At 46.5% G+C, this 16,422-nt stretch overlaps 1 protein-coding gene across 4 annotated transcripts in view; it reads right to left on the reverse strand.

The window, feature by feature from the left end:
* The window catches only part of Cnih3 (cornichon family AMPA receptor auxiliary protein 3), a 110,037-nt gene that overhangs the window by 52,644 nt on the left and 40,971 nt on the right, over positions 1 to 16,422 (reverse strand). For all 4 annotated transcript variants that reach the window (XM_026407157.2, XM_026407156.2, XM_026407155.2 and 1 more), the window contains exon 2: positions 1,747 to 1,815. In XM_026407157.2, coding sequence (XP_026262942.1) covers positions 1,747 to 1,815 — 69 coding nt within the window. The remainder of the gene's footprint in view (positions 1 to 1,746; positions 1,816 to 16,422) is intronic.

Here is a 16,422-nt window from a genome sequence, read left to right on the forward strand (position 1 = left end):
AAAAAGGTAGGAAAGAGGTAGGAAAGCAAACACTCCACTCCCTTGGCATCTCGACATGGAGGTGCCCTCTCTATTAAATTAGAGCTGCTCTGTGCACCTGGTAGATATTGACAAGCCAGGTGTGTGATGTTGGTGCCAAACCCACAACATCCAAAAAAGACATGAGACCCTGGGTGAAACAGTTCCAGGCCCGACCGATCCCAGTTCTCATGGGTGGATGGAGGGTAAGGCCAGCAGATGAAAACAAAATGGATTTTAATGATTATAACTCTTATGAAAGACACTAAATTTTCAAGTGAATCTTAAAGATACTATCAATTTGCAACCAGGTTTGCTTTACACAGTGGACTTCGAAAGGGTTTGGCTCTGTTTCGTAGAATCAAAGACTTTGCTACCAAAGGAGGCCTCTTAAAGGGACAGCATGGAGTAGTGGTCAGAACACCTAGGGTCGAGACCTGGCTCCTCCACCCAGGAGCTGAGTCCTTGGACAAGAAACTCAGCCTTACGAACTAGAGATTGGGGAAATGGGACCTGTCTGGCAGAGCTGCTGCCAGGGTTACAGTGAGGTATATAAAGCTCCTGGCACAGCAAAGACTCAAAGCAAAATTACAATTCCAGAAGTGATCCTTAACTTGACAGGGGGAGATGCTGAAGCTGGGTCCCACCACATGTCATTTGGGACCTTCTCAAGAGCAAATCCTTCTCTGGGGGTACAGCTGAGAAGAGACTTTTTTGCCCTGTTACTAAAGAATGACACCCTAACCTTCCCAGGTTAAAACGGAATCACGCTGGTAGAGACCCGGGTTCTCTCTACAGTTTCTGACTGAAAACTCAGCAGAGCTACTCAGACACATGAAAACTCATCCTCACACTGGAAACCATGGCTGGAAGGATCTTCAACACAGAGCCAGTGAATCTGGATTAAGAGACACAGTGCATGCTCCCTTCTTTGAAGGCAGCAGTCTGGTCTGGAATACGTTTGGAAAAGGTTCTGACCACATGCTCTTGGTCCTTGGCTCTGGAACATGGGCTTCACTGACCAGAGAAGCAAAGAGCCAAGATCCATTGCCACCTGACAGAAATGACATCTCCCCTTCTCCCTGCACCCAGGCCTCTTTTTCCACATTCATGCAGATGCTCCCAATCGAAGGCGTAGCCGGGGCAGAAGGAGGGGAGGCATGCAGGGCCTTCCAAGCAAATCAAGCAGGAAGACTCTGGAAGCTTTCTGTGCTTTGGCAGGGTGTCTTCCCAGCCCTGAAGGGAACCAGACTGCATCTGATTCCCCAGTGGGAGGTGAGCTGACCTCAGGCTACAGATCACCTGACATGAATTCACTCCAGGTGATAGGGGTGGGGCTAGGAACTCCATGTATCACCCTGCTGGATGTGGGTGCCACATCCAGCAGGGGACACCCATTCATGGTGTCACATAAACTGCAGACATGCTGGCCGACATGGAGCCTCTTTCTTAGGTCAAAGATGAGGAACCAAAAAAGACTAATGCCAGCAGCCACAACACAGCAGACCCTCCCCCTGGGTTATGGGGACAGTCACGCTCAGTTAACATGATAATCTCAGCAACCTCAAGAGCAAGAAGGCTCCTCAACAGCCTGAAGCCAGGCACAGAGGCAGAGTCAGGGCAAGTGGGTTCTTTACTTATCCTACCCTCAAAACCCTTGGCCTCCTGCACAAGTCCTGGGTGGCCTATGGTGACACCACCTTCTGGTCACCAGAACCCGCTACTTACCGCATGAACAGGGTTGCACTGATCGATGGGGCTTTTAAAGTCCGTCCTTAACTCATCAAAGGCAATGATCTGGAACAGAACAGAGAACCAAGATGTTAGCACGCAGGGAAGTCAATGCACCACCCCAAAAGCTTCCTGGAGTTTTGCTTCCAAATAATACCGAAGGCAGGAAGTGGGCCCAGGCAACCAACTCAAGACTGGCCAGGAGTTGGTCACTGTTGAAGCTGGGAATGTGCATGTGAGGGTGATTATCTTCTTCCATCTACTGTATATGTTTAAAAAATTCCCAAATAATTTTTTTTTGGTTTCCTGTTCTTTGCAAAGATGTAGAGCAACTCTACCCTGGTGGGGTCACCTTAGGATTTTAATAAAGGCACAAAAATTCAAGACTTCAAACCAGTACTTTCAGCTCTTCCCAGGAAAGGATGTTTATTTTATTTTATTTTTTTTTTTTGTGTGTGTGTGTGTATTTAGCCAGAGATGCTAATTAGAAGTAAAAGGGAAAGAGGGGGCACAATGGAGCAGAGATGATAAGAAGAAAAAGGACCCTGTCTCCAGATAACCGTCCACAGAGGGACAGTCAGCTGTTGGGTAGTCCATGCTTCACAGCTTAGTCCTTCAGACTTTGACCCTGAAGTTCATTCTGAACAAAAACCTCAGAACTCCCCCAAGAGAGCAATGGTTTCTCCATGTGTCTGGAGGGGAAATGATGGAGGGAACCTTCTCCAGTCATAGAATAAGGCCTGACCCATCCAGGTACTAGGCTCTCAAACCCACAACCTCACCCCACCCTCATTGTCTACAGCACAAATGACAGAAAAAAAGTGGTACTTGGTCAGGGCAGTGTCCTCTCAGAGTGCAGAGGACTTAACTATGCTCAGCAAAGTCTCTCCACTGCTATCGTTTGGATCTGAAGTGTCCCCCGAAGGCCTACCCCATAAAGGCTTGGTCTCCAGCTTGTGGTGCTATTGGGAGGTGGTAGGACCTCCTGGGAGAAGTCAGATCCTTGAGGGAATATTAGACCCCAGACCCTTCTGGTCTGGGTTTTGTTTTTGTTTGTTTGTTGCTTTCTTTCTTCCTGGCCACCATGAAATAAACAAGCCTCCTCCACCCCCTGCTGCTACCATGATATACTGTGTTGCTACAGGCCCCAAAGCAATAGACCAACCAACCACGAACTGAAATTTCTGAAATCATAAGCTCAAATAAACCTTTCCTCCTTAGAAGTTGTTTATCTTAGATATTTTGTCACAATGACAGAAAGCTAACTAACAAGCCGGGTTCGGTGGCACATGACTGAAATCCCAGCAGCTCAGGAGTCTGAGACAGGAGGATTGCAGGTTTAAAGCCAGCCTTAGCAAGGCCCTCTCTCTAAATAAAATATTAAAAGAGATGGGGAGGTGGCTCAGTGGTGAAGCGCCACTGGGTTCAATCCCTGGTATGGGGGGAAAGAAAAAGCAAGCTGACTAACATACCTACTGAACATAAATGGGCAAAACCAACTAAGGCACATCCTGAGGGGGTTTCTGATCACATGGCGGTGCTCCTGAAGCCAGGAAGCTGGCTGGGCACTCCCGAGTGTCACCAACCCAGCCACATGAGGCTGAGAGTAGCAAGTAAGGGAAATCGATTTCCCTCTTCAAAGCAAGTATAATTTTAAAGCAGTCATAGGTCATCCTGATTTCAATGTGTCCACAGAAAGAGGAAAATGCCAGTGCGAATTGTATTCAAGACCCATTTCTATATTATCCCTTGTCGGGTAGTTAATTGCCCATCCTAGACTTCGGCTCTTTGGTAACAAGAAACTCACCTCTTCCTGAGGATGCTCATTTCGTGTCTTGCTCCCTCAACTTAATCATTGCCTGGACATAGGACCCCCTAACACTTCCATCCACAGTCAGAGCCAGGGGTCAGCCAATTACAGCCTGCAGGCCAAACCCAGCTCACCACCTGCTTCTGTATGAATCTGAGCTAAGAATGGTTTCACATTTTTAAGAGTCAAAAAAAGAAATCAAAAGAAGATTTTGTGGTGTGAAAATTACATTAAATTCAATCCTCAGAGTCCGTAGAAAGTTTGATTGGAACTCAGCCACATTTATTCTTTAATCTCTATTGCTTTGGCACTGCAGTGACAGAGTTCAGACTCTATGGCCTGTCTTGCTTTTTATAGGAAAACACTTGCTGGCCCCTGGTCTATTCTTTCATTTGCCCTCTAAAGTTTTTGCCCAGTCTAATACAGTAGCCACAAGCCACATTTTTACTAATTAAAATTAAATTAAAAATTCAGTTTGTCATCATGTTTTAGGTATAATAGCTATTCAGTGTCACAGGTATAAGACATTTCTGTCCCTGCAGAAAACGCCATTGGACAGTGCTGTTTCAGAGGCACACAGAATGGGTCAAATGCTCTTTCACATAGAACCCCTTCAAGTATTGTCAGCTAACTGTGGTCCAAGCACAATTTTCTTTCCCAAGATAAATCTCTCTAACCATTATTTACACAAACTAGTGCTAAATTGCCTTCCACTGACATGACAGGTTTCACATGTCCCTACTAAAACGTGACTATCAGAACCATATCCAAGGTGAGGTTGGCTGGCACAGAAGAGTAACAGAATCACTCACCTCCTCTGCTTTGAATCCTAGGTCTGTGTTAATGGAGCCTCACCATATTAGCTGTGTGTGTGTGTGTGTGTGTGTGTGTGTGTGTGTGTGTGTGTGTGTATGTGTATGTTTATATCCCATCCCTGGCTTTATACTAAATTTTCATTACCTAAAAACCCTGAGTCTTTTTCATGTGCATCAGTTAAACATGGTTTCCCTTGTTTTGTAAGATTCAGATTCAGAAGCCTAAGAAAAGGAACTGATCTGTATCCAGACTCACCCCTCCCTACTCAGTTCGGTCCAGAAGACCAATCTTTTGAGACACAATCTGTCTCCCAACCACCATCCTAATAGCCATGATGTCCTCACTATCCACATCCTCATTCCCCCTGGTGTCAATGTAAACCAAGCAGGACCAAGGACAGGGCCCCAAGCGTGTCATCCCACTTCCTGCAAGACTGCCATCTGCACTCCTTGGGTTATTGCTCATCCAGTTATAAGACAGTCCACCATATTTTCATCCAGTCACTGAAAGCAAGTCTCTGAACAGCTGTCGAACCCTGTAACTGTTATTGTTCCATAGGTAAGCTCCCCCAGAGAGGCTGGGGGCCGCATGGTGGCTGTGACTGAAGACACACCCACAAGACTCCTATCCCAGTCCTGTGCCTGTGTCCGGGTCCCTGTGTGAGTGCATACAGGTGGGTCTGGACTAAATAGAGAAAGGTAGCTGGTGCTTAAAGCAGAGAGAGAGGAGCTACTGAGGATTCTGAGCTGTTCATACATGCTGGGAGCAAACAGCCACTCGGTTCCTTACCTGACCAGGAGGAGCAGAGAAAGAAAGGCCAGAAATGTCTCTCTCCCTATGGGCTCCAATCGGTTAAGGGCCCTTCCTGAGTGTTTTCTGGTTTGTTTTTGTTTGTTTTTTTGCTTTCTTTCTTCTTGGCCACATGGTGGTGGTGAGGACAATGGCAGGACACAGTCTCAGCATTGAATCCCAGCATCTATCCCTAACGCACCCCCTGTCACTTGATGAGCATCGTCTATACCCAATCCCTAGGCTGGTGAGTCACCGGAGACATGAAAATCCACAAGACACGGCTCCAATCCTCATCGAGTTCCTGATACAGAGGGGGAGAGGAGCGTGTCAACAGGTAGTCCTATGACAATGTGATTAGGGATAGAATCAAGATGACTATAATCACAGCTGCCATTTATCACACGCTCACCATGTCAGACGTGGGACTACACGCGATTTATATCATTTAATCCTTTGGCTGGGTACGACTATTGTCCCCATCTTAGAAATGAAGAAACGGAGGAGGCTGAACGTAGTTAAATGATTTGACCACGATCACAGCTCTGGTGCCAGGATTCAAAGCAAGGCCTCATTGAAACAAAAGCCCAAGCAGTTTCCTTTACCTTGTCCTGCCTCCCAGTGCATACAGCAAGGAGAAGAGAAGTCCTCTAAGCACACAGAGAATCAGCAGCAGACCCCAGGTTATGGTTTGGATGGGGTGAGGTGCCTCCCAAAAGCTCACGTGTGAGACGATGCAAGGAGGGTCAGAGGAGAAAGGATTGGGTTGTCAGAGTCTCAACCTAATCAATGAATTGATCCCTGATGGGATTAATTGGGTGGTGGCTGGAGGCAGGTGGGTGTGGCTGGAGGAAGCTGTTCATTAGGGGGATGGCTGAGGGTGGATATTCGGTATCTGGAGAGTGGAGTCTCTCTCTCTGCTCTCTGATCACCATGTGAGCTGCCTCCCTCCGCCACACTCTTCCTCCATGATGTTCTGCCTCACCTTGAGCCCCAAGAAATGGAGCCGGCCTTCTATGGAGTAAGACCTCTGAAACTGGGAGCCCTCAAATAAACTTTTCCTCCTCTACAGTTGTTCTGGTGGGTCTTTTAGTCACGCCGGTGAGAAAGCTGATGAAAACACCCCATAATACGAGAGCAAGCTGAAGAAGTAAGACGGAAGGTACCCTCTGCTTGGTCCTGGTTCATAGTAGATTCTCTATCCCAACCTCCTGACCTGCATCTGAGAACAGCAGCCACAGGCAGCAGGAGCCAGTATCGTCCTTTGGGTGCTGCACACTTCTACCTGGAGCCAAGCCGCCCGCATCAGGGACAGACTGTGAGCAAGATCCAAGTGTGGGCAAGGACTGGTCTGCATGGTTTAATCCAGCTGCACACACAGTTTCTCTGTGTGTCCTCTGAGACTCCACTGCACAGTGCAGCCCAGTGATTTTTCGCTGACAGTCGTAGGTGAATTCTAACTGCTGATGATCAGACCATTTCAAATATCACTTTTGTTTTTTAATTTATTTTAAATTTTATTACAGTAAAATTTACTCTTTTTGGTGGAAATTCCCACAAATCTTAATAAATACATAAAACAAATCATATGAACATCTGCATAATCAAGATATAGAGTGGTTCTATCACCCCACCCCACCCAAAAAAATGCCCTCCTGTTGCCCCTTGGAATCAACTCCTCTCCTGTCCCTAACCCCCAAACCCTTTCAGGGGACCTGCTAATCTGTTCTCTATCTCTATAGTTTTATCTTTTCCAGAAAGTCACATAAATGGAATCATGTAGTGTGTAGGCTTTTGAGGTTGCTCTCTTTCACTTAATGTATTCAAGATTCTGCCACATTGTTGTTTATATCAATAGTAATATTCACTGCTGAGTAATTCCATTCTATAGATGAACTACAGGTTGACTATTCATTCGCCTGTTAGAGGATGTTTGCATTGTTTCTAGATTTTGTCAGTTATAAATAAAGCTGCTGGAGACACGTGTAAAAAAAGATTTTTGTCTAACTGTCAGGGTTTTTGTGGCTTTTTTTTAAATTTCCTTGGGTAAATCGGAAGGGAATTACCGCTCATGAAGTAAGGGGCTGTTCAAGATTCTAAGAAACTAACAAGCTGTCTTGTAAAGTGGCTGTACCATTTTGCATTTCCACAAGCAAGAGATGAGAGTTTCAGTTCCCCAGCATCCTAGCCAAAAATTTTTATCATCAATATTTTTTGCTTGGTTGGTTTTTGGTTTTTTGTTTTTTTAACATTCCACTAGGTATTTAGAGGTATCTCTTTGTAGTTTTCATTTGCATTTCTCTGGTGAAAAATGATGCTGAGGATCTTTTCATGGGTTTAGTTGCCATCTGGGTATCTTCTTTGATGAAGTGTATTCAAATCATTTGACCTTTCTTAAAAAAATTTATCAGTGTTCTCATTAATAATTTTTGAGAGTTCTTCATATATTTTAGATACAAGTTTCTTGTAAGATATTTAATTTTCAAATATTTTCTTCTCCTCTATGGCATGTCTTTCATTCTAAACAATACATTTCTCAGAATAAAAGATTTTCATTTTGACAATCATTGGTTTTATCAGTTTTTCTTTTATGAACCATACTTTTGGTACTGGACCTAAGAATTCATTTAGATCTAAGAACTCCAAAGACCACAAGATTTTCTTCTGTGCTTTTTTCTAAAAGAGTTTTCTCTGTGAGAAGATTTAAACTACTAGTTTAATTTCTTGAATAGATTTAGGACTGTCTTGGTTGTATGTTTTCTATGACATGAGCTTTGATTGTTTGTGGCTTCAAGGAACCAGCCATCATATCCAAGTTGTCCAATTTATGTGTTGCTCTCATAGTTTTCCTCTCTGTTTATCTCCCTCTCCCTCCGAGGACGTCTTTCCTGCTTTATTTTCTCACCAAACTCTTGAGATGGAGGTTTGAGTGAGCGCAGAGAGGGCTGGAAACACCAGCAGCAGAGAAGTAGAAACAAAGCAAGAGACAGGTCTTCAAGGTCCTAGTCAGGTCACCTAGGACCCGCCTGGGGCTCAGCCCAGCCTGAGGAAATGGGACTAAAGTGAGGTTCTGGGTGGGAATTCAGGAGCCACAGTAAGATGGAGGGAGGAGAAGGGTAGACACCAGGACCTGGTGGAGGACCACACAGGACCCTCTAGAAGAGGCACAGCCGGGAGTCCAGGGAAAACCATAGAGAAGTACAGAGAGGCAGGGAGCCACCGCAGGAACACACTAGAAACTGTTCCTCAATTCTGGGCTTTGGCTAAGCTCAGACTAACTCCACCCCAAAGAACCTGCGCCAACCTTTCAGCCTGTTCTACACACACACACACACACACACACACACACACACACACGGTCATGAAGCATGATTCCCCTCTAGCCCAATCAAGGACTAGAGGGATGCCAGTCACTGCTTGAGCCTGCCCTCAATCCAGACTACCTCCAGTCCAAACACAGCTGGGGAGGCAGCCTGGACCCACCTCAAGAGGCAGGGAATTTTAGAAACCCTCTAGAAAGCACCCCAGGATGCTTAGTTCTCTAGGTCCAAATCATTTATAATTAGGAAATGCAAAGTCACCTCGCTTGTCTGAACTAGTTAATTTGCTATAAACAGGCATGCTATACTATGGCAAAAGCCCTCCTGGAAATGAAGGAAATGAAGTTGCAACTTCAACCTCCATTAGCTAATGAGTCCCCAGGGATACCACAGCAGAGAGTGTAGCATTAGGAGAACTGGTTTTCCCTGGTACCTTCTTCTCCTGTGTTTCCCCCACAGCATCCCCCTACTTTGGAAAGATCTTATGTGGTTGAAATACCACTACCTTGCATTCATGTTGCATTACCTTACTGAAGTAGTTTGAGCTACATGAGAACTCTGTGGACTAAATGGGGATTTCCCTCAGCGTACAATTCAAGAAACACCGAGACACAGCATTGGAATGACACTCTCCACATTGCCTGATAAGTGAAGTACAACCCACACAGACCCAGATCTCTGAGTCCTGAATCAGTTACTGCTCCATCCAGCTCACAGTGCCACCCCTCTGTGACTTACAGAGGCAAGAAAGGAAGTACTGAGTCACTAAAGATGCCAAAAAAAATGTTGACTAGATGCCCATAATGTATCTGGCACTGTTCTTGGATCTAGAATACAGCAATGAGGAAGATAAGGTCCCTGTTATCATAGTGGTTGTAATCAGGGGCAAGGATGGAGGAGCTAATTAACAAATGAGAAAAGTATCAGGAAAGGGTAACATATGTGACAAAAATAAAATAGGTGATATGAAGACGTTAGAATGGGGTAGGTGATTGTATTAGCTGTGACAAAATACCTGAGAAAACCAACTTAAGGAAGAGAATATTTCTTTTGGCTCATAGTTTCAGTGGGTTCAGTCCTTGTTCAGATGGTTCCATTGCTATGGACTGTGGTAAGACAGAACATCATGGCTGAAAGGCATGGAAGAGGAAAACCATTCACTTCATGGTGGCCAGAAGCAAAAGAGAAAGAGGAAGGACTAGGAACAAAATATACCCTTCCAGGTCATGCCTCCAGTGACCTACTTCTCCCGGCTAGGCTCCACCTCCTACAGTTCCTACCACTTCCCAACAGGTCATTCAATCATAAACCCATCAACAGACGAGCCAGAGCCCCTCGGATCCAGTCACTACCCAAAAGCCCCACCTCTGAACACTGATGCATTGGGAACCAAGCCTTCAACCCATGAGCCTCTGGGGGACAGTCAAGATCCAAACCATAACAGGGATCAAGAACGGCCGCTCTGGGGAGGTGTCATTTAAGCTAAGAGAACTGAACATGGAAGTCAGATGTGGAAAGGTTGGGGTAAGAAAGCTCCTGGTCAGGAAGTTCTCCTGCAGAAGCTCCCAGTGGGGAACAAGCTTAGAAGACGTAAAGCCCAGAAAAGCCAGTTCACTGACAGCAGCCAGTGTGGGCCAGACAGTCAGGGGTGAGAGATCAGGGCAAGGGCGAGGACTGGCTTGGAATCCCCGTCCAGGGTGGGATGTATCCCACTGCAGCTCTTAAAACTGGGCCAGTGTGGCAAGAAGCTATTAAGTCCCCTCTCTTCCACTGGGAATGTGGCCTTTACCTGACTTGTGGGACTAAGTACAGTTGCAGCTTGAGGTCCCTCCTTCGAATAAAAAGAGATGCATGGTCATGACCAAGGGGGACATTGATGACACAGGTCAGGAAGCATGAAACCAGTACTGATTGTGCAGACTTAGAAACAGATGGTGAGTGACAGCTTTCAAGTCCTTGCACCTAAATGAAAATTCAGTGTTCAGAGGCCATGTGAAAAGAGGTCACGAATCCCGGCAAGTCAGACTCAGGAAGCCAGGGCATGAACTTGGGCTGATCTATCTCAGAGAACTGTTGGGCCTTGAGAAAAGCAACCAAAGTTTTCTAATAGGTGGGATCATGCCCCAAGTCCCCTCGAAACTCTGCCTGGAGGACTTCGCTCTACCAATAAGGATTTAGCTCTGTGTTCAGACTCAGCCAGTTCTGCGTTCAACTCCGAGCCTCCTAGAGCAGACCCTTTTCTTGGTTTCTCCATGCCATGGACTCAAGATTCACATCCACCTGGCACCTGAGAATGTGACCTGACCGAGCCATAGAGTCTTTGCAGATGTAATTCAGAAAGATGAGGTCATACTACAGTGGGGCCCTAAATCCAATGACAGTGTCCTTATAAAAGTCAGAAAAAGACACACACAGAGGAAAGCCATGTGACCAGGGACATGGCCAGGGAGTGGTGCAGCTCTAAGCCAAGAAACAGCAGGATGGTCAGGAGTCGTTAGGCAGGAAGAGGCTGAGGAAGGACTCCCCTGTGGCTGTGGCCCTGCCACCAGGCAGATTTCAGACATCCAGGTCCAGAACTCTGAGGGCAAAAAAAATTCCCATTGCCATAGCCACCTAGTTCATGGTACTGGGTTACGTCAGCCCAAAGCAAACAGATGAGCTCCTTTTGCAAAATATCTGAAACTGTGGCTGCCGTAATCTAAGATGTTCTCTAGAGGGAATAGCTTCCAGTGCCCCCCTGAGAATGTCTAAGTGTGAAAGGAGAGAACAAAGCAACCAAGCTGTCCCCTCCCCAGGGAATCAGCTTCTGTACTCGCCCTGAGCCTCCCTGGGCGTCCCAAATCCCACACTCAGAAAGGTCTGCTTTTCACTTGTGCTCCATGTCTCATCCCACTAGGAGCTGGGCCTTCAAACCACAGCCCACGCTGGAGTTCCCACAGACAGGGAGAAGATGGGGGACGGGAACCATTGTGTGGCTTATGTTCAGTCCTAGTTGTCATCCGAAACCAGTGCAGACATGAGACCCACAACCCCCTTGTTCACTAATTCTAACCTGACACAGGCAGGTGCTTTGTCGCTTCCACATCCCCAGAAGGAGCTCAGCATTGCTTTCAAACTCCAAAGGCCCCTCTGGGGCTCTACAAAGTTACCAAACACTTCTCCAGGTCTTTGCTCGGCCACCAAGGATTTTCGTGGTATATAAAAATGTTCATGATTAATTTCTATCCCTTCACCCACTGCCTACCCCCTTTCCTAAAAAGTACAATACTGGAAGTCATAGGTGGTTGAAACTCTCCCGGGTGTCTCCATGTGGTCGATTTTATATTCATTTTACACATATGACACCCACTTTCTAAATGAAACATCAAGGAGAAGGAGAGGCCATTATGAATGTCCTCTAGCTGATGGGGGCAGAGCTGGAACCAGAACTTACCTCTCCTCCTCTCTATCTTGACAATCTTTTGTTTGGGGAGGGCATATAATTTCACCGTCTTTGTAAGGTGGAATGAGGAGCATTTACTAGTATACCTATTAGTTTGAGTGACAGGCTGGACATGATACAGCAGGTCTACCACCAGAGCCTGCTTTATAAGGGTTCCCAATAAAATACATTTTCTGCTTAACCCTGTATGCTCAAGAGCCTAGAAAAGGAAAGAAAACTTCCAACCAGCAAAAGAGATCTGAGTCTTGTCCTAACCGCATCCCATTTTGCCTCTGTGTTAATCAGGTGCTCCAGAGAAACAGAATCGATAGGCTATATCTATCTGTCTACCTTCTATAGATAGATAGATACATAGATATAGACATAGACATAGATATATAAAGAGATTTGTTTCAAGGAACTGCCTCCAGTGATTATGAAGGCTGAGAATTCCAAAATCTGTAGTTCACCTGCAAAGGCCATCTGCTGGTAGAGTTCTTTCTTGCTCAAGGGAGATTGGTCTTTTCTTCTCTTCAGGCCTTCAACTGAGTGGACGAGGCCTACCTTCATTGGGGAGGGTGATTTGCTTTACTCAAAGTCGACTATTTAATTTGTTAATCTTTTCTAAAAACACTTCACAGACACATTCAGGATCATGTTTGAACACATATCCAGGCAGCATAGCCAGCCCAAGTTAAAACAAAATCAACCATCACAACTTTCTAATACCAGGGACTCTCAAGGGCTCTGAGAAGTGCTGGACCCTTGTCGGTTGGGCCTGGTTGGAGGAACATGATAGAGTCATAGTCCCAGTGGGTTCCTCTGTCACATGAGAAACTGTCATACATTTTGGCATCCATCAGTGAGCTCATCTTAGGAAGGAAGCTGCCTTAAAATAAGCTGGAGATAGCGAGTGACCAGCCTCCTCCGTTTAGGGATGAGGTGCCTGTGGGGCCAGAGAAGAAACAGATCTGTCCTGACACCATCTGCCCCACAGCACACACAGGGCAGCTTGACACTGTCACAAGAACAGGGTCCCCTCTCATGAGCAAGGACTCCCTGTGGTGTAGGTTGCCCAGAAGCAGCTCCACAAAAAGATGAGGCTCGGCCAATTAATTCCAAAGCTAGTGCCTGAAGGACCAGAGCCCCTGGGACTCAGTACAGGAGGGCCACTGATCAGGGAGACAAGGAAACCTTCCCACCCTTCTAAGAGCCAGGCTTGGCCTGTCCACCAACACCCCAATATCTGGCCCCATGGTTACCTGATCTAATGCCACCAAAAGGTAACCCAAGCCTTCTCATATCTGCTCCAACACAGGGCCCTCCTCCCACCGTCACCAGGTGAACCACCCTTGTCCCCATACCCCCCCACCCCGATCCTGACAGGTGCTGCCTCTGCAGGGTGAAGAGTCCTGCCCCAGGAGGACGTCTCAGCCACTCTCAACCCCTCTCAACCCGCCAGTTCCTAGTTGTGTGACCTTGAGCATGGCACTTCCCTTTTCCAGGGTGTCTTCAACTATAACAAGGCAATAATAACCCTCAGCTGGTTGCAGTTAGTAGGAAATGAGGAGACCTAGACTGTGCCTCAGAGCAGAGAGAAACAAAGTCTCCTTAGGATGAGGAGAAGGTGAACTACCGTGTGCCAAAGGGTCAACACAGGGTAATGGTTAGCCAAGGACCTGAGTCTGCAGGTTTCCACTGGAACCCAGTCGCTGCCTCATGGGTGTGTGTGACTGTGGGCAAGATGTTCAACCTCTCCTGGCCTTGGTTTCTTCAAGTACAAAAGGGGCAAAATCGGCATATTAGAGGGATGCAGCCACATCAATGTTTCTAGCAGCTCAACTCACACTAGCTAAACTATGGAACCAACCTAGATGCTCTTCAACAGACGAGTATATAAAGAAACTGTAATTATGGCATTTGCTGCTAAATGGATGGAGCTGGAGAATATCATGCTAAGTGAAATAAGCCAATCTCCCCCAAAACCAAAGGCCGAATGTTTTCTCTGATATGCAGATACTAACTCACGATAAGGGCAGGGGAGCTAAGGAAGAATTGTTACTTTAGGTAAAGGGGAGTGAAGACAGGGGAGGGGGTATGGGGGTAGAAAGGATAGTAGAATGAAATCAGGCATTATTGCTGTATGTACATATATGACTGCATGACCACTGGGATTCTACATCATGTACAACCAGGAAAAGGAGAAATTATACTCCATTTATGTATGATGTGTCATGGTGCCTTCTGCTGTCATGTATAACTAATTAAAACTAATAATAAAAGGGGGGGGTAGTAATGGTTCCTGCTTCATATCATTGCTACAAAGATTAAATAAAATAATGTCCATAAAGAGCTGGGCACAAAGTCTAGCACATAGTAAGTAATAATATATGTTAATTGCTACTTTTATAACCATAATTTATTTATAACTATGATTGACATGATGACCCCGTCCCTCTTTTTCCGTAACTCTCCTCCCCTCCCTGGTCTTGGGCACAGTCCTTAGCATCAGACAGTCTGAATCCAGAACCATATCATCGTAGGGGGACAAGGGTGGAGGAGCCAAGGACAGAGCTGCTCTGAGGATGCAGAGGGGTGAGAAAGCCAGCCACGCCCACCCTATTGCAGGTGGAAGACTGAGTGTGGGACCCTGGGAAGGAGGTTGGGGATCAGTAGGCAAGCTGAAAAGGGAAGCATTGGCTGCCCAGTCCCTAGACCTGGATGATCATACAAATTGGGAAACATAGACACGTCGGGGCTCTTTTTTGCCACTGTCTGAGCCAGAATCTGCAGACACAGCTGGTTCTGACATTGTTTTCCTGGTCCCCGTCTAGTTAACAGAAAACAAAGGCAACCCAGAGCCAGGCACTTCTGGGACTGAAGCCAAAGGAGCAGGAGAGGAGATGGGATGGGGCTCGCCCCAGCTGACTTGGTCCTGCCAACACTCAACAGAGCCATCCCTGACTCTGGCCAACAGCCACCCAGGTCGGGGTAAAATCCAGACACGAGAGGATCATGAGAAGGCCTGTGCTCTGCGGCCTTGTCATAGGAAGAGGTAAGGTGGCATTCTGAATAGTACAACCAGTGAGGGAGGGGACACCAGGAGGGTAGCAGCCTGCAGTGTTCCTGGTCATGCTCAGTGGGACCAGAGGTCCCCCCACTTCACACAGACCCCAGCACTGGAGCAGCCCAGCACATCAAGCAGGTTGGGAACCACAGAACCTGCCCTGGTAACCATTCCCAGCCCCAGTGTCCCTCTTCCTCCCCCCAAGCTTGCCCTTGCCCTTCTATCCTTGACTCTTTGGGGGGTAACAGATAGCAGGGATTGAACTCAGGGGCACTCAACCACTGAGCCACATCTCCAGCCCTATTCTGCGTTTTTTTGTTTTTTTTTTTTTTTTTTTGAGACAGAGTCTCACTGAGTTGCTTAGTGCCTCGCTGTTGCTGAGGCTGGCTTTGAACTCACGATCCTCCTTCCTCAGCCTCCTGAGCCGCTGGGATTACAGGTGTGCACCAATGCACCAGGCCATCCTTGACTCTTTTTTTTTTTTAATTTCTTTTGTAGTTGTAGATGGACAGAATGCCTTTATTTTATTTGTTTATTTTTATGTGGTGCTGAGGATTGAACCCAGTGCCTCACACATGCTAAGCAAGTGCTCTGACACTGAGCTACAGCCACAGACCTCGACTCTTAATAAGAGACTGTAGGACCAATTTCTGGCTCAAATGGCTTGCTCACCTTCCAAACACCTTTTGGGTCTTTTTCTGATTCCAGGGACTTCTATTCCTTTGCGTAAGCAAGGGCTTCCTCCAACATCCAAGCCCGAAGTGGCCCATGGCCAGGCCAGCTCAAGATCTGAGGGACCGTGCATCCAAGAGGGAGTGGAGACATGCCACCACCCAAGGGCTCTTCTATGAAAAGCTACCATCAGTCGTTCCTGTAAGTACAGAGCATCTACCAGTGGCCAGGCCCTGAAGCAGGAGCTAGAGTGACTACAGAAAGCAAGGGCTGATGGGAGCTGGCCTTTGCCAATCTCTTCATTCTGTTAACTAAGAAAACACAACAGCTTCTGGGAGTGGGAGCCTATATCAATTGCTCATCTGAACATGGATTCTTTCAATCAAACTGAAGATAATGTGCACAAAGGAGAATTATCATGCCAGCTCTGGGCTACAGGTCCAGAAAAGCAATTGGTGATAGGTTGTTTTTGGTTTGTTTTGAGATTCTCAGGGGCAGAGAGTGGAATTAAACATGCCCCTTGGTTCATGACACATTATGAGCTGAGAAAGATTCTTTCTTACTTTATTCCTTCATTACATTTTATCCCAGTAGCCCCTTTTGGCCATCCAAGGTAACTACTGGTGTTTGTTTAATGTGCATTTTTCTGGTTTTTATGTTCTTACAAAATATATAGTCATTTGTGTGTGTGCATATTTTTTAGTCTGCCTAGCTCGCAGCTCAGTCTCTTTCTTACCTTCTGCACTGGGCAATGTAACTGCAAGGCTCCATGGGAGGA

The sequence above is a fragment of the Urocitellus parryii genome, chromosome 9, assembly GCF_045843805.1.
Source record: "Urocitellus parryii isolate mUroPar1 chromosome 9, mUroPar1.hap1, whole genome shotgun sequence".
NCBI classification, from domain to species: domain Eukaryota; kingdom Metazoa; phylum Chordata; class Mammalia; order Rodentia; family Sciuridae; genus Urocitellus; species Urocitellus parryii.